At 33.7% G+C, this 25021-nt stretch overlaps 1 protein-coding gene across 1 annotated transcript in view; it reads right to left on the bottom strand.

The window, feature by feature from the left end:
* LOC149785519 (protein cycle-like) overlaps nucleotides 1–25021 on the bottom strand; it is a 161053-nt gene that overhangs the window by 34265 nt on the left and 101767 nt on the right. The window contains exons 8-13 of the mRNA XM_089931201.1: nucleotides 17902–18075; nucleotides 17262–17267; nucleotides 12694–12943; nucleotides 10030–10136; nucleotides 5946–6096; nucleotides 2065–2153 (exon numbers count right to left, since the gene is read on the bottom strand). Of these exons, the coding sequence (XP_089787327.1) occupies nucleotides 2065–2153; nucleotides 5946–6096; nucleotides 10030–10136; nucleotides 12694–12943; nucleotides 17262–17267; nucleotides 17902–18075 (777 nt within the window). The remainder of the gene's footprint in view (nucleotides 1–2064; nucleotides 2154–5945; nucleotides 6097–10029; nucleotides 10137–12693; nucleotides 12944–17261; nucleotides 17268–17901; nucleotides 18076–25021) is intronic.

Raw genomic sequence — 25021 nt, 5'->3', positions numbered from 1 at the left:
TGAGAGAAAATGGGGTTCTATGATAGCAGAGGTTGTTCTTAGAAGTGAAGCCAGAATCACCTCCTTTAAGGCTGAAGGGACCCATGCAATGTCCATATAAAGAGGGTGAGCTGAGCACCAACTGGGGTGCTGGGAAGAGCAAGGCACTGCAGGAGAGAGTGCAACTCTGTATGGATGACTACGACCTTCCTCTGAAGGGAACCTAAAACAAACAAGAAAACTGGAAACCAAAACTAACAAGGGCAGGTACCGGTAATACTTACCTGAACACCAGTTATTAAGAAGAGATTAATACAGAATAGAAGCAAGGTGCACGAACCTTTAAAATTATCAAAAGGAACAAAAACATTCATAAAGGAAGGACAGGCAAGAAAAACACTCAATAATCACAGAAAGATACAAGACTGGCCAAACAGATGTTTAAAATTGAAAACACGGGTAAGAGTTCTATGAGCAGTCTTGGCTCATGTCCTATTTACATGAAGTTGAAGGAAAAAGAATGGACTGGGGTCATGACATCCCAGGTCTGGTAAGCAGTCCTACTACTAAATTTTGTTTTTGGGCACCCTACCATTAGTTCAAGTCATCACCACAGGGAGAAATTAAAAATATATATTAGGTTTTCGTGACTAAGGGCAAACTAAGTCTGCATTGGTGCTGGAGTGTTTTTAGAGCACTATATAATATACTTTATTTACCATCTATATTTGGGACACAATAAAATAATTCTTTTTCTTTATCCTGTTCCCGAACTTATGGTGAAACTTTTTTTTCACCTAGGTCGTATGTCCCCAAACTTAAGAAACAAAATACATTTGTTTTGAATTTTAGCCCCACCTCCAGAAAACTGTCCATTGCAATAAAATAGATAAACAAAAACCTTTTTTGGTAATAAAATGTTATCATTTATTCCTCTGTTCTTTTTTCATTATAAGCATTAAAGAATAAAATACATCCATGAAATCTGTATATGTAGCATAGGCATCCATATTGTAGCATGTATCGCTTATGTCCGATAACACATGACACATTGTTCATTGACATGAACATAGAGAAACAAATCGTCTTTGATTGTTGTAGGCAAAGGTTTGAATATGTTATCTGATTGATGTTGTTGTTGCTGTTGTTGCAGGGCTTAATGCCATTTTTCGGCACAAGATAGACTATACATGGTGGCCAGTATTAATGGTGGAGGAAGAACCCGAGAAAACCCCGGAAAGAACCACCAACCCACAAGAAGCTACTGGCAAGCTTTCTCACATACCCACATTGGCCGAACCTGAGACTCGAAACCCATGCAGACAGAGGTGAGATGGCAGTGATCCATAACCGTGAGTGCTCTAAACCACTCAGCTACTCGGGGCCCCGTTATCTGACCGAAAACTGGATTGAACAAAATCACAAATGAGAGGGAAATAATCATCCAATTGCTTGAATGCATCTGCCATTCATGCATGGTAAATATGGTAATACAAATTAAATATGCATACATGCCATATTATTAAAGTACAGATGTGGTGAATATACTTTGTTAAACACAATGATCTCTGACTCAAATGTAACAAACTAATGAATCTCCTGTACACGTGTCCACTTTCTCTCTTGCACTTTTAATTTCATTTTTAATGCTTAAAAGCATCATCTAACAACAAATATTTTAACATGCAAGCACTGCATGGCAACAGTTGATTCTCTATACTAGTCTTGAGTGAAGGGCAGTAATCATTGCCCATAAGTGATCCGGCCATTGGGCATCACGATACTGTGCTCAGTCATACACCCCATGGAATGTCCTCATCTGTCAACTAACAGATTCTTACAACCATAGTCATGTGTCAGTGAACTCTGTGAGAAATTACTGTTTACTGTTTCACACTAGTCCAATCTTTCTAATGCTGTATTGAAAAAATTTATTAACTAAATCCCCCCTAAAAGAACAGGAATCCAAGAGCAAATTGTAAAGTAGCATTTTATTAAGTATTAAATTCCAAACTATATTTAATATGGTCTTCAGGTGCTTAATTCTCAATCACAACTCAAACATTTATCTGTTAGCTAAGGTACCTGTATTGTCTGTGCTGTAGTCATCCGTTTCAAAACCTGTCGACTCAGCTAAATCCACTCCCTGGCCAGAACTTGTTACTTTTTGTACACTAAATGTAAAAGTAAAATGTATCTGTTAAATTTTGATATCATAATAATTCATAAAACTTGAAGTAATCTTCAAAGCTTTGTAAGAATACCTAGACGATATTAAAGACTTAAATGTGACATACAAGGAACATGATTAATATCATATTTGTACCACAAGCTGAATATATTGGGTATTAATACAGGAAAAGAAAATATAATTTTGTTATATACCAATCTTGCCTATAGATCAGAGGATTGAAGATTAAACTCAAATTCAAACACTCCCTTATACCCCTTCCTGTCCTTTCATGAGTACACAACTTCTTTCAGTTTTGTTTTTGCTAGCATTTTAAATGCACAATTTTACAAATTTCCTTTAATGCCACAGGACACAGTGTTTTTGGTGTTTTACATAAATTATGAAAGTTCGTGACTCTTAGTCTACAGAGCATACACACACACACAACCTCTCTGTCTCTCACACACACAAACACCCACCAGCTGTCTAACTCAAAGAAAATTATACATGTGTGCTAATATACAACAACAAAAAAAAAGTATTCCTTATGCTGGAAAATATTATGTAAAAATACAGAACTCATTAGTAGATACAATGTTGGACTGTGCTGGTGATGCTCAATTTACACCAATTTACATGCTTTACTGCCATTTATAATTAAGAAATAACATCCAGTTTGTGCCACTGTGCTCATTTTTACACCATCGCTGGTGACGTGCATTGAATCACACACAGCTCATGTAAGTGTATGTGTGTACATCTCATCACATATTAATTACTTTCAATTTACACCAATTTTGGTTTATGCCATCACCATAGCAACACATCAATGATGTAAACTGAGCATCACCTGTAAGAGTCTACATGCTGTTAAGTTTTAAAAAAGGTCTACTTTTTCTCAAATGTGTATGTTTTAGTATACAACTTAGCTTCACCACAACTCGAATAATGTTCACAGGCTAATCATGAAAATAGTATAATTTAAGATTATAGTGGGTTTGGGATGACTTAAAGTCAATTTCTTTGTGGCCTAAAAAGAACACCCTTCAAGCTTTGCGAACAAATACTTCACCAAATTAAAAACTTGAGTCACAAGTTGGCCTGGCATTGCTCACCTGGGTAACAGATAAATGTCAGCTTGTGAATGCAACTTCAACTTTATGGAAACTGTAGAGGGGAAATAAATACTTGAGCACATAGTTGCTACATTGTCTATTAATTTTGGTCTCCTCCCCTAAGAAAACAAATTCATGACTTCATGAACAATCACGAACTGTTCATGAATGTTCATGAACATTCTTGAAATGTTCACGATCAGTTCATTATTTAAGTTCATGAACAAATATTCATGAAAGTCCCTCAACTAAGTTCATGAACACTTCAAGAATTTTGATGAATCATCATAAAGAAATGAGAAAAAGCATAAGAAATTCAAACATGAGTATTAATGAAAATGAAAGAAAGAATAATAAATGATACTTGTAAATGAAAATTGTAATTAATACTCATACACATCTAGTCTTCATTTAAGTAAACTTTTGCTGCCAAATTTAAATCCTTATCACAGCATTCTCATTTTATCCACGCAGGCCTAATCCCAATGAACAACATGGCTGCCAAATGCTAGATCTATTACCTGAAGCACAATTACTGAATCAACGTAAGTATATACACTGATTACTGCAGAGTTCTGAAGCTCACCTTACTGAATCAACATTGTCAATCAAGTCTGCTGGTACACACAAATGTCTGAAAGTCCAACACTGTCAATCAAGTATGCGGTACACACAAATGTCTGAAAGTCCAACACTGTCAATCAAGTATGCTGGTACACACAAATGTCTGAAAGTCCAACATTGTCAATCTAGTCTGCTGGGACACACAAATGTTTGAAAGTCCAACATTGTCAATCAAGTCTGCTGGTACACACAAATGTTTGAAAGTCCAACATTGTCAATCTAGTCTGCTGGAACACACAAATGTTTGAAAGTTCAACACTGTCAATCAAATCTGCTGGTACACACAAATGTTTGAATGTCCAAGATTGTCAATCAAGTCTGCTGGTACACACAAATGTTTGAAAGTCCAACACTGTCAATCAAGTCTGCTGGTACACACAAATGTTTGAAAGACCAACATTGTCGAGTCATCAGAAATTTCCTGATGTTTCACACATTTTTGCACTAAGCCACAGTCAAACATTTAGCATGAAAGCCTAATGGATCGAAATCATTATTTCATGAGGCAGGCTCAAACAAAATGAGTAATTCCATTGTTTTTCAACTTACCAAGTTAATGCCATGGTTGTTAGAAAGTAATTGATGGAACAACTTTATGGGCAGTGCTTCAGGGAACAGATCATACACAAGAACTCTAATAACTAATTAGCTAATGTTGTTGGCTGCATCATCTGCCTCTGATAACGAGTGTAAGTGGTCAATCTTGACAGATGTTTGTTTTGTTTTCATACAGGAGTAGTACTGTTTTAACCACTGAATGAACATTGTTTGCTGTCAACATAATCTGTGAAATTAAATACCTGCAATAAGCTAACCATGATATGCAGAACCATGGATTAAAGTACCACATAAATGTCATTTATCCATAATCAGGTCAAGATATGCCCACATGCAAAGCTTGCAATAATCCATAATCAGGTCAAGATATACCCATACGCAAAGCTTGCAATAATCCATAATCTGGTCAAGATATACCCACATGCAAAGCTTGCAATAATCCATAATCAAGTTAAGATATACCCACATACAAAGCTTGCAATAATCATAATCTGGTAACAATATACCCATATGCAAAGCTTGCAATAATCAATAATTTGGTCAAGATATACCCACATGCAAAACTTGCAATAATCCATAATCTGGTAAAGATATACCCATATGCAAAGCTTGCAATAATCAATAATCTGGTCAAGATATATGTTGGGCATCTGACTGGCCCAATTTTTATTTAGGACATCTATGTGAAATAATAAAGCCACATGTTAATATGACAATTCAAGTAGGGGTAATAGAATAACAAAATGGTGGCCATGGAAGGCAGCAGATGAATACCATCTTGATTTAGGGCCACCAAAATGTCAAAAGAAGTTGTTTAGTGAAAGACTATGTCGATATGACCATCTTTTCATAATTTCTGCACTATTTTCATCTACAACCAACTAGATATTACAAGAAGTCTTTTGCTTAAACATCATGTTGTTAAATAATCATCATTCCAAAGGAGTAACAATAAAAAGATTATCAAGTTGGCCATTGTAACATTGGAGGGAAGATCATCATCATTTTCATGAATGACTAACTAGATATGATAAGAAGTCCTTTGGTTAAAACCCCATGTTGGAAAAGCAATATGAAGCCCTAAAAAGACTGTTGGAATAGCAATACAAACTGCTAAAAATACTTGGAAATGCAATATGAAGTCCTAAAAAGACTGCTGGAAAAGCAATATGAAGTCCTATAAAGACTGTTGGAAAAGCAATATGAAGTCCTAAAAAGACTTAGAAAATGAATACGAATCCCTAAAAGGCTGTTGGAAAAGCAATATGATGTGCTAAAGAGACTGCTGGAAAAGCAATATGATGTGCTAAAGAGACTGCTGGAAAAGCAATATGATGTGCTAAAGAGACTGCTGGAAAAGCAATATGATGTGCTAAAGAGACTGCTGGAAAAGAAATACCTGCTGCATGTCTTACTATGCTGTGTGACAATAAAAATCAGAGGAATAAACGTTCCACATTTACCAGTATATGCATCAAGAATTTTTAGATACTTACGGCACAACATAATTAGTTGAAATTATTGATTCCACTTCTTTTGTCCATGGATTTCTAAAACCAAAACTCACAGAGCGTAGATGAAGAAAGGACCCCTTTTTACATTTGAATTTATACACTCCTGTTTCCAACTTCTCTTTGGAATTTAATACTGCAATTAATAATAATAATAATAATAATAATAATAATAATGATAATAATAAACACTGTACCTAGTGAAGCATGCTTGATATGCATATGTGTGTGTGCACCAGCTGAGGTCATATGATATCATGGAGATGCAATGGATTGTGTATTGAACATTTAAAAAGTAATGTTCCCAAAATGCAAGAAACATGTATTGATAATGTCATTGAAATCTGAGTGATTTGTAAAGCAAGCTGAGGGAATAGTGTTCATCATGGTGCATACCAAAGTTTCATGATTCTTGAAGGGATAGTATGTACACACCCTTCTAAAATACTATGAAGTCATGAGCTACATGTAAAAACTTAACCTAAGCCAGTAAAATGTAAAATAAAATATTGATCACAGTGGCCTTCCGGTATGGGTTTAGAACTAAGAGAGAGATTTGCACAATCAGCTAGTCAGCTAGCTTAATGATTAACATATGAGCTGTAAAAACATGAAATACACTGAAATGTGAAATATGGGTTACAGTAACTTACTTGTAAGATGAGTGTAGTACTCATCAAAAATGCATCCCCTCTTCAAGTTTCATGGTTCTAGTTATAACAGTATTATAAAGTAGATACAAAAAAATGATCTGGTCATGGGAAAATGCCTTAACATAAACCAGTACAATATAAAATATAGGTCACAATGACCTTCTTTGTTACAAAGATGAATTGAGACTGAACCCCACTCAGTGAAGCATGAAATATAGAGCACAGTGTAAGGGTGTGTTACTTACAGAGATGCATACAATCATTTGGTTTGATGATTCTATACTTAGCATGAACTTGGCTCCCGACCTTGACCCTGACTTTTAGACCCCAAAAGTTAAATGTTTATTTCTTACACTTAATGCAAGCCATATACAAATTTTTATCAAGAAACTTATTCTAGAACAGACATTTTGTCTAGAGCCCATTTCTCTTTGAGACACATTGATCCTGACCTTTGATATGCTGACCCCAGAATCAACAGGCCATCAGCCCAAATGTATGCCATTCATAAAATGTACTTATGATAGATACAAGGTATAAGATAAGTTCTTGGCAGAAATGTAAATTGTAACAGACGGATGAACAAAATAACATTATATGCAACACCGTTATCATCAAAATCTCTTTGTATGAAAGAGTACTTTGAAAACCACAATATTCAAAGACTATGCACTGAAATTCAAAAACAACTAAAATGACCTTGATTTGTCTGAATATTCAAAGTTGCTGTTTTTAATTGAAATAAATATCTGCATAACTCTGCTTGTCATTTGCAGTTTTGATTAGATGTAACAGGGTGAATGATATAAAGAATCTATGATACAAATGGTTTGCAAAATATTAATGTCACTCATGCCTGAAAACTGGATCACACTAACCAAATTTTAGTGCAGCTCAGTTACATTTCTTGAAATGCATCACATACCAATTTTTATGAATGAAGGTGAAACTGTGTCAAAGATATTGATGGAGTAACAAAAAAAAAGCTGAAAATACAAAAGTCACTCAAGCATGAAAAATAGGCCACACTGACCTAGTTTTTGGTATGGATGAGTTACCCTCCTTGACATGTGTCCAACTACCAATTTTCATAAGCTAAGTTAAAATGGGATCCAAGATTCTGACGGTAGTAACAATAACAAATAACTGAAAATACATGTCAATCAATGCCTGAAAATTAGGACATACATAAATCAGAGTGAGAATATTTATTTTAAGCTGCTTAGGTCTGGAAATCTACACCCACCCTCAAAAATGAAATGATTGTTCCTCAAGTAACATTTATTAACATTACACAATAATTATAGGCTGCATGAAAATATTAGCTAATTTTTCATACAACTGCCATCATGTAAGGAACTTTAACTTTTGAAAAGAATGGAAATTATTTTTTTTCAAAGGTTTTAAGGAATTAAATTAGTAATTTGTTCCATGTTTTTAAAAGATGTAAAATGATATATGTCATAAATAACACTTGGATATGTTTCTAAGACTAAAAAGATTTTGGAATGTTCAGTTAAGTTAATGCTTAAACTGTTTTCAAAACTTGTTAATAGTCATATTTGTGTCCATATTACATGTTGCTGTGACCTCTTTTAGTGTATCTGAGTCACACAAAAAGCAGAAGATGCAGAATTTGTTTGGAGATTTGTTAAAAGATGTGGTTTATTGTAATTCAATTTGCCATCAATCTTGAAACTTAAAAGTGTACGAATTTTTTATGAATGGACGGAACCAAACCATCTGACAACATCCACCCCACCAACTATCTGGATTCGCTACTAAAGTGAAAAAAACAAGATATGGAACAAAATATGAAGACTTTTCTTCATATTGGAGAAAATGGCTGTGAGAGATTCCTCATAATGAAGATTGATCTGCTGATTTCTGACTGATCAGCTTATTTCTGGAATGTTTCTGTAGTAATTCACTGGATATGATCCAAATCACACCCACAGTCTACTGTACCTGCTTTATGTGCAACAATTTTGCAGGAAATCAGTATATTTAATTTTCAAAAAAGACACATCTATCAGGTAATGAAGTATATATTTGTATAAAGTGAAATTGAACAGCCTATCAGAACATCATGGTACTCTATCTAGTGGTTTCATTTCAATAAACTTTTGCACAACTGCATTAAAGAATGTTTGACTTTCATAAATACAGTTTCAAACAATTATGAATTTGTATTCGTTCCTACCACTGTTTCCTTTCATTATTTGTAAAGGAGGTCCCAAGTAAAATAAGATCATTGACAGTGAACAAAACTTGAGCATTTGTAAATGAGTTTAGAAAGAGTGCATATGTAAAACAAAACACTTTAAAGCTACAACCATAGGTTGGAAAACTGGCGCTGGTGTAGATGTGGCAACTGCCATTATCTTTCTGTGTTTTGTACATGCTCTATTATTAAAAGAAAGACAAAACTTGTACTGATGGATATCAGAATTTTCATCAGATGTATGAAGTATCACAAGGTACCTAACAAGTCCAAAACATGCAAAAGTCCTATTCTGATACATAAAAGAAGAATTTTCACAATTTATCTTTGATGCGTACTCATAACCCTAAATTAGGTTCCATTTGAAGGTGTTTCCCAATAAAATACAGAATTCTAGTATAAAATCATTTATGTAGTCATTACTGTATTTTTTATAATTTGCTACCTATACGGTTGTCTTTCAGACCTGGAAGTATATGAATGTGGCAGTATGTCCTTATATTTATATTTCTGAATGCACGACTATGGCCATAAATGATCGTCTGTCACCTCATAGCAGTCATCTGACTGTAGGTACAAGTTGACAGAACTGCACAGCTTCCTGAAGATGAATATAATAAATTTGTACAGGAATTAAAACTACATTGTTATGCAGTTGCCTCCAGTGTTACCTGAATGTGATTGACTTGTGAATAGGTATAGAAATTTAAAACTGCTTGAGTATATGATCCTGGGGATCCTGGGCAGTTCACTCCCTGATTCCCTCTCAGAGGTGCTCTCCCTAGTTGTAATACTTATACATGTACAATAGAAACTCTCTTGAAAGACCACCCCTTCTGTAAAAAAAATTGTGGTCTCGCAAGACAGGTAGTCTCTCATAACCAGTCATAACACTATACAATCAAGAAATTTGTGCATTTAGAATACAGTCTTTCAAGACAAGACATGCATATTGGAATAATGGTATATTACATGTACGTCTAAAGATGCCTATACATTTCATGTTCTGAGGAAACAGCAACAATTTAGTTTGGATGAAACTGGTCAGGGAAGAAAATAGTAATTATTGACAGGCAATGGCATAAGATGACTAGGTTTTACTGCCTGGTTAGTTAATGACACAGCCAAGCTAATATTTTATACCCTGCCCCTTTTTTTAAATATTTAAATCATTATCAAAATATTTACCTACCTTTTCTATGAATGTCTCCTAATCTAACTATGTCATCTTGATGATAATATTCATACACTGAAGTCCCTATCAACTCCTGTGGAAGGTATCCAAGGGCAACTGTGGCTCTGGAAAAATTTTAAAAATTGTAAAATCGATATACATGACTTCCCTGTCTTTTAATTTCCTCTATGACAACTAGCTGTATAAGCGGTCTTAAGAAATGTTTTACATGAGCATGAAGCATGACTGTTTATCATTTATATATTCGTTATGGGCATATAATGATGTGGTGGTTTTGATCTCCCCCCCCCCTTCAAAGATCACTGAAACTCATATTTTTTAAACACGACTGTGACGGGGGATTAGGTTAATAAAAACTGATTTTAGCATGACACTCTGTGCTATGGCATGGATAATTCCCTTCTTCCTGTGAAACTTCTTATGTTTTAATCCCCTGTTTAAGGACTTTTTTGACAAACTTCGGTAATTTGCCTCCAAAAATATGCATTTTTATAATAAGAGTTACAACAAATACTGCACACAGAAACCCCCCGTGTCCTATTAAAAACAGGATATGAGTCTAAAAACAAAGCTCTTTACAATCAAAACCTAAAGAAATCAAAACCTAAAGAAACCTCACTCAATCATAGCTGCCATCTTCCCAGTGATGAGATGTTTATGAGAATGAAAAAGTGTATTTTCAAATTGCAAGGGGGGGGCAGTGTGTTTTTTTTTTTTTTTGTTGCATTTCAACCGCTGTACAGCTGCTGCCATGTACTATTCATGACTCATGAGAGGTATGCAAAAATCATGCAGAGTTACTTCCCCTTAATATTACATGGCAGTACTTTGTAGCAAATTATTGGCCAATCCAACAATGAATTAAACCTTTGCAAAACCACATAAAACTATCACTCTGAATAAAACTTCTAGTACAAATTTCAAAACAATTAAATAATGGAAATATATCAGAGCACATGCAAATATACCACAAATTCTTCTTGTAAAACAATCTACTTAATGCAAAGGGTATCTGTGAAGTTGCTATTTCAACTGTTTCTCTTATAAGACACAACATGCAAAATGTTTCTAGAATCACTTTTGCTGTTTCAGATGGAAATAGGAAATCTGCATTAAAGAACTTCACAGCATATTCAAAACGGAACTAACAGTGCATAATCAACATAATATAAATAAAAGACGATTCTATTTCCATAACAAATTAAAAGATAAAAATACATTTTTTATGGACTAATTATGAAGACCAAATGAAGATGAAATTCTGGATTTTACAGGTAATAATCCCAAATAAAAAGGCTGGCTCAAAAATGACAAAGATGAAAAGTAAGACTTCATTTCTTTTCAACCAAGCAATCATTTTGAAAGGAACAGTCCCTGATGGACTTATGTGCAGGCAGTAAGATATTTCAATTTTTATTTGTACATATCACAGATTATAACATGAGAAAATTTCACAATAATTTAGCACAAGAAAAGAGAAATATTAGCCATATGAAATTAATTTATTATTTCAAAGGAATTTAATATATGTAGTAGTCACAACTTCTTAAATTGGCCCCTGATTAGCAGCTGCCTGTTTTACATGGTCAGAATCCCTTGGGACCAATGAGTTTGTGTTCCAAGTACACCACTAGGACATCCAACCCTAAAATGTGATTATTGGCAGGCATATCAGACTACCAACTATTAAACTGACCCCTCATCAGCAAGCACATGATGGGGTATAAATTTAGAAACCCCCAGAATATTTGTTGATTTTTAATATAACAAATTTACATTTGTTCCATCATGTTAATGAAGTAGATAATTTAATCCATCCAGTGAGGTACATAATCCAATTATCTTCACTGCCTTGTATTCCTTACATGCTATGTTTTGTCACCTTGATTATTACCACTGTGGTGATGAAAGAAAGAATATTTATAGTAAATGATGAAATGCCCTAACTGTCAGGTTCATGTGTGCTTTGGTTATGCTCAGTTGGTCAAGTTAACGTCTGGTATACTTTTGCTATGCTCAGCCTGTCAAGTTCAGGAATGGTATACTTTAGTTATGTTCAGTCTGTCAAGTTCAGGACTGGTATACTTTGGTTATGCTTAGTCTGTCAAGTTCAGGACTGGTATACTTTGGTTATGCTCAGTCTGTCAAGTTCAGGACTGTATACTTTGGTTATGCTCAGTCTGTCAAGTTCAGGACTGGTACGCTTTGGCTCAATTGCTCAAGTTCAGGACTAGTCTGATATAGTTTGGCTATGCTCAAGTTCAGGACTGGTATACTTTTGCTATGCTCAGTTGACCAAGTTCAGGACTGGTATAGTTTGGTTATGCTCAGTCTGTCAAGTTCAAGACTGGTATACTTTGCATATGCCTAAACAAGATTTGCATACTGTTTCGATAGGAGTTGATTTTTTTCCCAAGTGCCTTTTAACTTTGGTTCAATAAAATGAGCAAATAATATTCATGCTGCATATGATAAAAACTTCATTGCATTGATGAAAACTGTCATCATCGTTTATTAGAAAATTATGCTTGCTTCAGGAAAAATTTTATGTATTATTGCTCAGTAATGACTACTGAGATAGCTCCAAAGGTACACAGACTGTGTACCCTAACAATTCCCTTACTTCTCTCTATTAAGTCTCTGGAACCATTCCATACTTACTCCTGATCAATAAAAGTAAATTTCCCATCTATTGTATGCCGAGATATAAACTCCAATGGCTGAGAATAGTTGTTATCAACATCACTAATACCACTTTCATGACCATCCTGTTGTCTGATTTGTCCAACAGCTACCAAACAACTAAGATTACAATTATCTTCAGAGTCCTCTTGGTCACTATTATTTAACTTGGATGTAGGCCACGACTTTAAATATCCAGTACAATGAATCAAAACATAGGACTTCCGAGCTGTAAAAAAGAAAAAACAAATATGCAGCCAATAATGATTTTTTTTAAGATTATTTGTTTCAGAAATGTGATAGGTATATCAACTTTGTTCATAATATCATCTTTCCTATAATACCCCATTAAACCTGATCCGTAGATTTCATGAGAGGTGAAGGCTAAGCTTATTAAGCGAAGCATCTTTTTAGCACAAAATGTATGAAATTACATAAAAATATCAGAGAAGCTTGTAATAAAGAATGAGTATACCGGTAATTAAAGAAGAAATAAGTAAGAATGTTAAAGGATTTTAAACTTTTGCAATTTCTACAAAACCAAGTCAAGAGATGGTCATTTAAGCATACACAGAGTTATTGTACATAGCCAATCATAATCCATTTACCTCTATGGTCTATGGGTGCATTTTTTCCAACCCAAACAATGCAACTAGGTCTATGCTGAACATCTTAGTGCTTTTATTTCTTATAAGCATGTGAATTCAGCACTAAATAGTCACTTAGATTCCTACAGCTTTCGTGACAAGATGTAAACAGATCATTGATTTTTACCTGATACACTGATTGATTTGTGCCTACCTTTGATTTCATTGTTCTCAATGTGGACCTGACATTACTCACCTGATTATGTAACTTAACAGCTGACAATTTCACACACAGTGGCAGATCATTGTAAATAATGTTATTTTGTCAACTGATTGGCTTTGAATATATTATCTTTTTGCCTGATATTTTGAAGTGTTAGACTTAAATCAAGAGAATAGTAACAAGCTCAACCAATCAGAAGTAAGATCTCATTAACATGTATGAATCTCATTTATTTTTAAATTTATTGAAGGATCTTGATAATATAGGCATACAAGTATTCCAAGTATTATAAAACATATGGCCTACAGAGTGGTAACAAGTTCAGCCAATCAGATGCAAGATCAACTCATTAATATTCAAGTATCTTGCTCATTATGGAACCCCTCCAAGATCTTCAAGATAATACAAGCCTAAATTCCAAGTTTGACCAAAACTGGAACAGAAATATAACCTCTAGAGTAATATCAAGTTCAGCCAATCAGATGCAAGATCAGCTCATTATTATTCATGTATCTTGCTCATTATAAAATTCATCTGATGATATAAACATCAAAACTGGATCAGAAATATGACCTCCCGAGTGGTAATAAAACAATATTTGACAGACATGCACAATGGATGCAGGGTCATACCCTAAGCTCCCTTGACCTTACAGCCATTCAGAGATGTCCAGTAATGAATTTATTCCTGACAAGGTCTTGTGAAGAAACTGATGTTAGCAATAAGCCAAATTTAAGTAATAAATAAATGCATCCCCAGTTTATGTTTCTGATTTCATCAAGTCCGAGAGTAAGTCCAAATCCAAGGTTAGTGGTTTCTTTAGATTTACAAAATTAACTAGATCATTCAAGGGTAAGGATGGGTAACTTGACTATGTCCAATGCAAGTTTACTGTTTTTCCCTATGATATCCGCCAATAGGCAATAAAACTGACAACGGGTGATTCTCAGCTTTCAGCTGTTGGTTATCTTTTTTCAATGTTGTATGGTACCATAGGAAAGTGCAAAACTGAGGCAACTGAACATTGGGTATAAATGGTCACATGGTGGGTAAAAATTGGTCACATGGCAGCTACATTCTTTCAGTTGTGTATTTCTCAAAAGTCCTCATAAATATAGCCAAATTTGAGCATTAAAAGTAGAATCACCTAAGGCATACTCACCAAACTACCAGACAATGAGTATGGGTGGGTGAGTTGGGGGTTGGGACATAAAAGATTTATTTTTTAGTTTCTTTTAGTAGTTCAGTGCATACAAGCAAAAAATGTGACATCGTATATTTAAAACAAAATAACTCATACACCAACAGAAAATAAATGGAAATTCCAAGCTGAAATAAAGAAAGTCAAATAACTTTTGTCTCTGAAGCATTTCATATACTTCCAAAAAGAAAATAATTGGTAGATTTTTAAGTTAGTATTTTCAAATATTATCACCACAAACACACACATACAATTGTGGTCACAATCACAATCACAAAAAACATTAAGTAAAAGAAATACTCCAAATTTCAGTCTTTAAAAACCATACCAAATCTGACCAAAATCCAATCAGAAATATGTCCTCAACTGTGTTTACAAATTCAGCCAATCAGGTGCATGATCACCTCATTAATATGCATGGATTGCAAAGATGTTGCTAATAACAGAATTTATTTGAGGTCCTCCTGACATAACCTAATATAACAAATCTAATAAGAAACATGACCTCTACAGTGTTCAAGTTCATCCAATCAAATGCTCATAACTAAATTCATCCAAGATCTTGACATAAGATGACACGACAAAATCTGTCAAGAAACATGGACTCTAGAGTTGTCACAAGCTCAGCCAATGAGATTCATGATCACCTCATTAATGCACATCGATGTCACTAATAATCAAACTCATTCAAGATCTTGATGACATACAGTTACATATCAAATGTGATCACAATCTGGTCGCATGTATGGTGTCTGTATGTGCTTATAAGCTCAGCCAATCAGATTCATGATCACCTAAATAATATCCATAGATGTCACTCATAAACTGAACCCATCTGAGGTCTTCATGATATAAACATACATACCAAATCTGTTTAAAATCTCATAAAAACTGAAGCCACAATAGTATTGACAGATGGACCACACATGCTGGATGATGAACAAAACGCCATACCATAACCTCACTTGACCTTTGGCAAAAAAAAGCTAAAAATCTGAGAAGAATGTACAACAAAAGTACATACCCGTATTTCATGTTATTTATCATACCCTTTAATTTTTCATACACCATCAAGCCATAAAAATAATTAATTAATTTTATCATATTTTTTCGTACACAAAATTTAATATTTTTTCAGTCATTCTATTATTTTTCATACATAAAACGATCTTCTGTGAAGATTTACTTTCACCAATGTGATAAAAAAAAGTACGGCCCTTTAAATTTTACAGCCTAGAATAAGAGATAAAATCATTGTTTTAGTTGCATTTTTATTTTTTATTTATCCATTATTTTTATTTCATTTTGTTAAAACTGAAGACAGGTTCCCATTTCAAACGGATTCAAAAATACACCAAAGTTCGATTCAAGTACATCAAATGACCAGGGTATTGTTTTGCTAAGCAAGTTATGAGTAATGACTAACTTTGGGCATGTTCTTAACTGAGGCACAAGTCGTCAATACATTTTCAACTGGTTGAGATATTTTGAAGAAGGAGTGTGTCACCAAACATGAATCCAGGCGGGGTAAGTAATACATGTATGTTAAGTTTGCTCATTGATCTTTTACTTTTGCCATCAATACCATGTTACGACTCCAGTGTCTTAATCTACACAACAAGAAATAGCAAAACAAACAAGTTTTGCATAATTGAAAATAATTTATTTCTCAAAATACAGAAGTGAAAGAATTAAATTAACTTACAGCATGGTGAATGAATTCTTGTTTCCTAAAAGTCCTTTCAATTCCAATAATTCCGACAAATCCGAAAAATGCCCCTTCTGTGTTGAAGTTTCAAATGTACAGAAAGATTTCCAAAGAATTCACCAATTATAAGTGTGTAGAAAGCCCGTTGCTCAGCTTACTCAGAAAGGGCAACTGTTTTGTTAACTGAGAATCTATTCACATTCATTTTATTGACCTTCTTCGTCTTTTGTATCGGCAAGAAAATATAATGATCGATGTATTTGTTCTGTTGTTGTCATTACAATATATACTGCTATTCATCAACAGCTGAACAGCGTCGTTAATGAGCACTCTTGATTATGTCAGTCAGTGTAACAAAGCATAGCGCGCATTTGAAAACGAGTTCAGAAGCCATTTGAGTTTATTTATCAAGTAAAAATAATAATATCTCAATACAAGAAGATGCGAAGACCACAGACCATTTGGCAATTAATCTTATTGGCTCAATATAGTATAGTATAGTATCAGTAAATTAATATTTTTCTTGAGCTAATGGACTTGTTGTACACATTTTCAATACCCCACGGGTAGCCTCATTTCCCTACGTACAGCCTCCTTAATTTGATCTGTAGAGGTGAATCTGGTCTTCAATCCAGTATTTACTGGAAAAGACCAAGCTAAAGGTCGAGCGTATTTAATTAGCATTTATATTACCTCTGCATAGCCATGTGGCACAGTGACAATGGATTTCACAATTACAACCAAAACAATTTATTTATTCAGGTTTTAATTGCCAATGGAATATAATAGTGCCCTTGTAGTGTTTACATAAGGAATAACCTAACTGACAGGTAACTGAACAATAAAGATTATTTTCTTATTTCTCTCCCTCTCTCTCATAATAACAACAGATTTTTCTTGAGTTGAGCAGAATGAGACCGATTTTGTACATAAGTTTTGGACCTTAGGTTGTCGAGTGTCGTGTGTTCCACAGGCCTTGTCAGGTATGATCCCTTTATTTTTCGTACACGGTAATTACCACAAAATGATAATTATTTATTTTACATATAATTTTTCATACATTGAAATTAATAATTATTTTTTCGGGTATGAAAAATAACATGAAATATGGTGTATGTACCAAGTTAGCCTCCTTATCACCCACACCCTACCCAGAGGGCTGTTGCTATGAAACCTACTTCAAAATGTTGTCGAGGATCTAGGAAGAATTAATGGTAAAAATGCAGTAAGACTGTAGGTATGTATATGCCTTTAAATATAAACATCAGTTTGGAGACAGCAAACTGTATCAGAAAGAAACTATGTAGACCTCAGATCACTCACTTGGCTGACATTCACATAATAACCAAATGCAATAATAGTTGACCAAGTAGTCTGGATGAATAAACGTGAAAGACTGGCAACATTTGTTGTATAAGATGCAAGACCTTGAGAATTAATCAAATTAAGATCAAAAATGCTAAATTACCTAGTTTCCGTTTACCCCGACAAAAATCTAAATCGAGGTCTTTTTCTGATTTCACATTGAGAGAATCTGAAGAAGTGTTCCCCCGACACCTCATCTGACAGAAGAATGATCGTCGTGCTCCAGAGCATAAATGAGTTGGTCTTTGTGGCAACTCTGTCTTCACAGGCTCTAATGCTGAATTAAAACAAACAAATTCGGTAAATATTTGTCTCCTGCCTACTGTATGAGTTCACCAATAGAATACAATGAGGAAATTTGTCACAGATCTGTAAAGTTTCTAGACAGACAAGTTTTGTGACCCTATCTCAAACAGTAATAATAATAATAATAATAATAATAATATTAACACATGTAATAATAATAAGATTATTTATTCTGGTTGTACTGTTGAGCTCAATGTTCATCTCATATATACATAGGGTTGAGATAGATTAAAATACACAGTATTCATATCATGTACAACAGTATTCATACATGCACAACAGTATTTATATCATTTACAACAGTATTTATATCATGTACAAGTCTTTATATCATGTACAACATCATTTGTATCATGTACAACAGCATTCATACCATGTACAACACTATTCATATCATGTACAACAGTATTCATACCATGTACAACAGTATTCATATCATGTACAACAGTATTTATACCATGTACAACAGTATTCATATCATGTACAACAGTATTCATACCATGTACAACAGTATTCATATCATGTACAACAGTATTCATACCATGTACAACATTATTCATACCATGTACAACAGTATTCATACCATGAACAACATTATTCATACCATGTACAACAGTATTCATACCATGTACAACAGTATTCATACCATTTACAACAGTGTTCATACCATGTACAACAGTATTCATATCATGTACAACAATGTTCATACCATGTACAACAGTATTCATATCGTGTACAAGTGTTCATACCATGTACAACAGTATTCATATCATGTACAACAGTGTTCATACCACGTACAACAGTATTCATATCATGTACAACAGTGTTCATACCATGTACAACAGTATTTATATCATGTACAATAGTGTTCATACCATGTACAACAGTATTCATATCATGTACAACAGTGTTCATACCATGTACAACAGTATTCATATCATGTACAACAGTGTTCATACCATGTACAACAGTATTCATACCATGTACAAGTGTTCATATCATGTACAACACTATTCATATCATGTACAAATGTATTCATACCATGTACAACATTATTATCATGTAGAACAGTACTCATATCATGTACAACAGTATTCATATCATGTAAAACAGTATTCATACCATATACAACAGTATTCATATCATATAAAATATATATTAACAACATAAGAAAGAGGCAACAAGTACAGCAAATTCATAACAACTACAATATTATATTTGGTGTTAAACAGAATGTCTTACATTTGCACTTACAAGCAGCAAGGGTTGTTCATAATTTAATAGGTAAGAACCTCTACCCTAAAACACCTCTTTATTAGAAACTCATTTAAAAAATATTAAACTTTTTGTTTTAGAACACTCAGTTTATTTTTAGCAGATAAAAGCATAATTTAACTATGAACTTCAGAGGCTGGAATAAAAGCAGATAATCTGGTGCCATGATGATTTTAACTTTGTACATGAGGATTGAATCTTGTATTTTACTTCATTTATAAAATATTACCAATTAAATGTTACAAATAAAGTTTCATTTGATGTTGAATATTTTAAATGAAAAGAGTTACAATCACATTCTTTTGCTGGCATTTTATGTTTAAAAAAACAAACATTTTATCAACAATGTCCCCTGATATCTGAATATGAATCAAATTAAGGTAACATGAAACAAATGTAAAACAATAAATCTTGATATAAAAAAATGTTTAATTCTTTCAAAACATCAAATAACCTTAAAGAAACATTGCTACAAACAGAGCTGACTTGTTTATTCCATGGTAGAGTTACTTCAAATGTGACTTACAAAAGTTTTTCACAAGTTGCATACTCAAGCTGGTCAAGCATTTTACCTTATGAAATTTATACACATTGCATTTCTTGATACACCAAGTTGATAAGTTGGACATTTCAGAAATTAGCTTATTTTCATCAATACCTGTACTTACAGCTTGAGCAGCTGTGTCATCCATTTACATAAACATATCATTATCATCAGATACCAAGGGGAGGTCATTAATAAATAGTACAAAGAAAAGTGGTGCTAAAACTGACAGTTGTGGAACTCCTACAGAAACGTGGGATGAAGCAAAGCACCCGTACAACAAATGCTTTATGATCTCCTGTTTCAATATGAGTTTTATTTTAAAAAAGATAGTGCTAAATGTGAGCATCCATAAATTTATAATTTTTGTAGTAGAAATTTGTGATTCACCATGTCAAATGCTTTTGAAAATTCTAATAGTAATACACCAATAGGATTCACTTTATCTCTTTATACATAGAATTAGTAATGTTGGTTACAGCTGTTTGACAGTAGTGGAATTTTTAAACCTGACTGATTTTTGGAAAACAAATTATGTGCTGATAAAAGGAGGTAAAAATAACTAAAGACATGTTATTCAAGCAATTTTGACAGTATAGGAAGAACAGAAATTGGCCTATATTTGATTTATTGTCTTTTGCCTCTTTTTGAAAAGGGGTATGAATTAAATTTAGCAGATTTCCACTGGTCTCGAAATGAGCCAATTTTGACGATATAAGTCATAATGGAGGTAATGCTTTAATTGCTCTGGTCAGCAAAAATTTTCAACCTGGTTGATATCAGTGAATATGTAGTTCATGTCTACTTTTGCAAATCTCCAGTAGCCATAGTAAATTTTATCATGCAGAAAATAAATTCAGACTAAAGTAATCCTGGCACCTTTTCTAAATGACGACTTTTATCTTTAAACATAAATTTAAATTTGATGGCCAATAGAATCTAGTTCATGTGTCAATAATTACCTTGATTAACAACTACAGGCAGGATTTCACTGATTAACTACTACAGGTAGGATTTCATAGATTAACTACTACAGGTAGGATTTCACAGATTAACTACTACAGGTAGGATTTCATAGATTAACCACTACAGGTGAGATTTCACAGATTAACCACTATAGGTAGGATTTCACATATTAACCACTACAGGTAGGATATCATAGATTAATCACTTCAGGTGAGATTTCACATGACAAGCATGCAGCAGGCAGTCCACTTACCTAATTGATATGCTATCTCACAGGTACAATACACCTCAACCTGCTGAGGGTAACATCTCAAAATGCATAGTCATTAATAAAGAGATGCTACCACTGGTCAGACATGTCCTTCTGAATAGGCTAGAATGTACTGCATATAGACCTAGCTTGGACGAATCATTGCAATCATCACAAATACTTCAATATATGTAATACACAATGACCATGACCGAGATGCATCCAATTATCATGTTTCATGATTGGAACATAAAAATCAATAAAGAAATAAATTTTTAACACAAACTGAGAAGAAGGCCACTAAGCAAGAAATATAGGTCACAGAGACCTTCTTTTGTCAAAAATGATGCAGAAATTACCAAAATGCATCCAGTCACCAAGTTTCATGAAGCTTGGCAGGCCTGTATCTATATAACATGCCAAAAACTCAGGAGGTCACGAGTTAAATGCAAAAAACTTAAACAAAGCTAGTAAAATATGCAATAAAGGTCACAATGAGCCTCATTTGTTGCAAAAATGTGATAGTAACAAAGAAGCACATCACCATCATTTTCACGATTCTAGCATGAACAGTTCTTGAGAAATGAACATCAAACATGATATTTAATACAAGTCAGTGAAACATAAAATATGGTGGACATGACCTAATACTGAGATACTCATAAAGATGCATCCACAAGTTTCATGATTCTATATAAGGTAGTATGCACAGTAGATACCAAAACCTACATGGTTATAAGCTAAATGCAAATATAAAATCTAAGCCAGTAAAATGTAAAATATAGGTCACAGTGACCCTTTTTAGTATGGATGTAATGCTAAGACAGGTGTATACAATCACCTAGTTTAAGGGTTAATGCATGAACAGTGAGATGTATACAATCAACTACCAAAGTTTAGTGGATAAAGCATTAATGGCAAAAATGTCAAATTCAAACCTGTCAATGAATTTGAAATATGTGTCACACTGACTTACTTTTAAGATGAGGCTGTAGTACTAATCAAAATACATCCTCTTGCCAATTTTTTATGATTCCATATACAACTTTATTATACAGTAGATAAAACACCAATGGTCATGAGCTCAGATAAAAATGAAACATAAGCCAGTAAAATATTGCATGCAAGTCACAATGATCTTTTGTTGTAATAGTGTGATACCAACAGTGATCAATACAAAAGCTTAATTTGATGATTCTGCCATTAGCAGTGCTTGAGATTGAATACAAAACAATAAAGCTTGAAAGACTATGTATACAAGGCACTAAAAAACCCATATAGTTATGAACTAAATGTGAAAATTCAACTGGAGCATAGGTCACAGCGACATTCATTTGCAGTAAGGGTGTGGTACTTATAGAGCTGGATACAATCAGCTTGTCTGATGATTTTATCCAAACCAAAATTTAACAAATAAACTTAAAACATTTTTTTAAACCAAAGTCAATTAAGTGTAAGAAATATAGGTCACAGTGACCTACTTACATGAGGGTGTAGTAGATCATAATGCATCCACTCAGCTTTCATAAATCTAGGTATTAATGTGCATGAAAGCAAGGCATTAAAAACCAACTTGATCACAAGGTAAATGAAAAAGCATTGCCTTAGCCAATAAAATGTGAAATGTTAGTTACAATAACATTCGTTTGTGGTAAGGGTGTGGTACAAAGATCAAACTGGTTTCATGAAGCTAGCTGAACAGAACTTACACACTGATTCCATCTAAGCCAGTAGATTGTTTTCATGATAAATGTATTTTAAAAATCTTACAACATTCAAATTTGTAATGAGTGGCATTTCAAACTTTGTACATTCTGGTATTTTGATCTACAAAACCCCCAGGGGTTTCTTAATCATAGCATCACTAGGATTGTTATATACTGTAACATAATTTGTTGTCACATTGTAAAGAATTAACAAAAAGATTTCCTATTTATTTTCTATCTCTAATTTCTGACCTATTACTGTCAAAAAGGTAGGATTTGGTGCATCTGAATTCAATACAATATGTCAGTTTGGGTTATTATTCTTTTAACGTAGCTTTAACAATTTTTAAGTCATATCGCTACAATGTCTGCAGTGTGACAGTTTATAGTGATGTCCAGCACTGTGGCATCATGCCGCAGACATGTAGCATGGTGTCCCACCCAGCCACATTATCCTGACACCAGGCCAACCAGTCCTAACACGAACCTCTTAATGCTGAGCACCAAGCCAATATGTCAGTGATATTTGAAGTATTAATACATTAGGAAACTGCTGAAGAACTCGTTCTTTGCCTTTGGAATAAGACAAGATGTAGTATTTGTTTAGGTTTTGTAGAGTTTTTTCATTTATATTTATCTTTGATTTTAATGGTGATCTTTATATCTTTTTCTCCATTTATTTGAAACTTGCAAAAATTATTTGTTCCTAGTGTCAACCATATTAATAACATTATCAACTACATGTACATCTTAGGCTAGAAGGAACCTCATCATCCTTGCAGAATAGATTAAGGTCAAAATTCTACACACATCAATACTTAATGGAAAATTTTACATTAGACCTACTTTAAGACTGGCATGTAGGTTTTCTAATAATTCAATAGTCACTAAGACCTATATGTTGTACTTTTAGTGAAGTAAATACTTGAGTAAAAGCACAAAACAGGGGAGAATTCAGTGATGTACCTTGCAGCCCTTGTAATACATATCCAAAAATACTGTGACCTTGACATTTGACCTTTTAACCACTCTATTTATCTGCTAATATGTGGAAACTTTAATAACAATACATGCATGGAAACAAAATATATGGTCCCTTCATACAGATTTGAACAATTTATTAACAAAAACTAAACAATTCATGCTGTGACCATGACCTTTGGCACTTGGATCCATAATTTCCAAGGAGGCACCATGTATACTTTTGAATCTGGTTAAAAGTCTAGTTGGTTTGTTTAATTGCATGTTTAACACTTTATTGGTTATATCATAATGAGTAGATAGAAGCTAAAAGCTTATCTCAAGGATACATGGAGACACCCATCCTGGTCAAGGATACATGGAGACAGCCATCCTGGGTCAAGGATACATGGAGACAGCCATCCTGGGTCAGCATGGCAGGTATTAAACCCACAAAAATATGTACTTCCTTGCCATAGCTATTGATGGGATATTTTAAAAAACCTTTGCACATAAACAACAAGTTGGTGATATTTTTGGGGTACTTGCACAATTTTAATATATAATTATACAGTAGCCTGAATCATGATTATTGCCATACTTTTAAAGACAAGTCCTCCAAGGCACTAATGCTCTACTAGCCAAAATAATTTACAGGAATCAAAGATAGATTTGTTTATATTTTTTTAATTGCTGAGGTTTCACTCTATTGTTCTTTCCTCTGCAAAGGGTTTTGATTTTAAAGAAATATAATTTCAAAAATTTACCTTTCAGATATTTCTGTTTATTTAAGAAAGACCTTGTATGTCTAATGCATTGTTAAAATAACTTAATTCCCTATATTTTAGTGTGTAATGATTGATGGGTGTAATTTAGGAAAGTGAGTATGCAGTTCTGCCTTACTTTAAATGTACACCTCTCAAGAGACTGCTTAGACCTACTTGGTCATTTTTACTTCCTGGCCTTCAATTTTTAAAAAGAAGTCTTTTCAAGATTTTTCTAATTTTTGTAACTGCAACCATGTTTGGTATTGGATCAGCATTATTTCAACAAAATCTGAAAGAGTTCCATGGCTGCCATGATGCTTTCTGTCAAATTCAGTCGAATCCTGTTGAACATTTTTTTTTTTTTGTGGGTGGTGGTGGTAAAGTTATAAATGGCAAAAGTGAATGAATGATGCATAACAGATGATGGATGACTGACAACAAACGACAGA

This window comes from Sinohyriopsis cumingii, chromosome 13, assembly GCF_028554795.1.
Source record: "Sinohyriopsis cumingii isolate HCF-2022 chromosome 13, ASM2855479v2, whole genome shotgun sequence".
Taxonomy (NCBI): domain Eukaryota; kingdom Metazoa; phylum Mollusca; class Bivalvia; order Unionida; family Unionidae; genus Sinohyriopsis; species Sinohyriopsis cumingii.
This window is presented reverse-complemented; position numbering and strand designations above follow the sequence as displayed.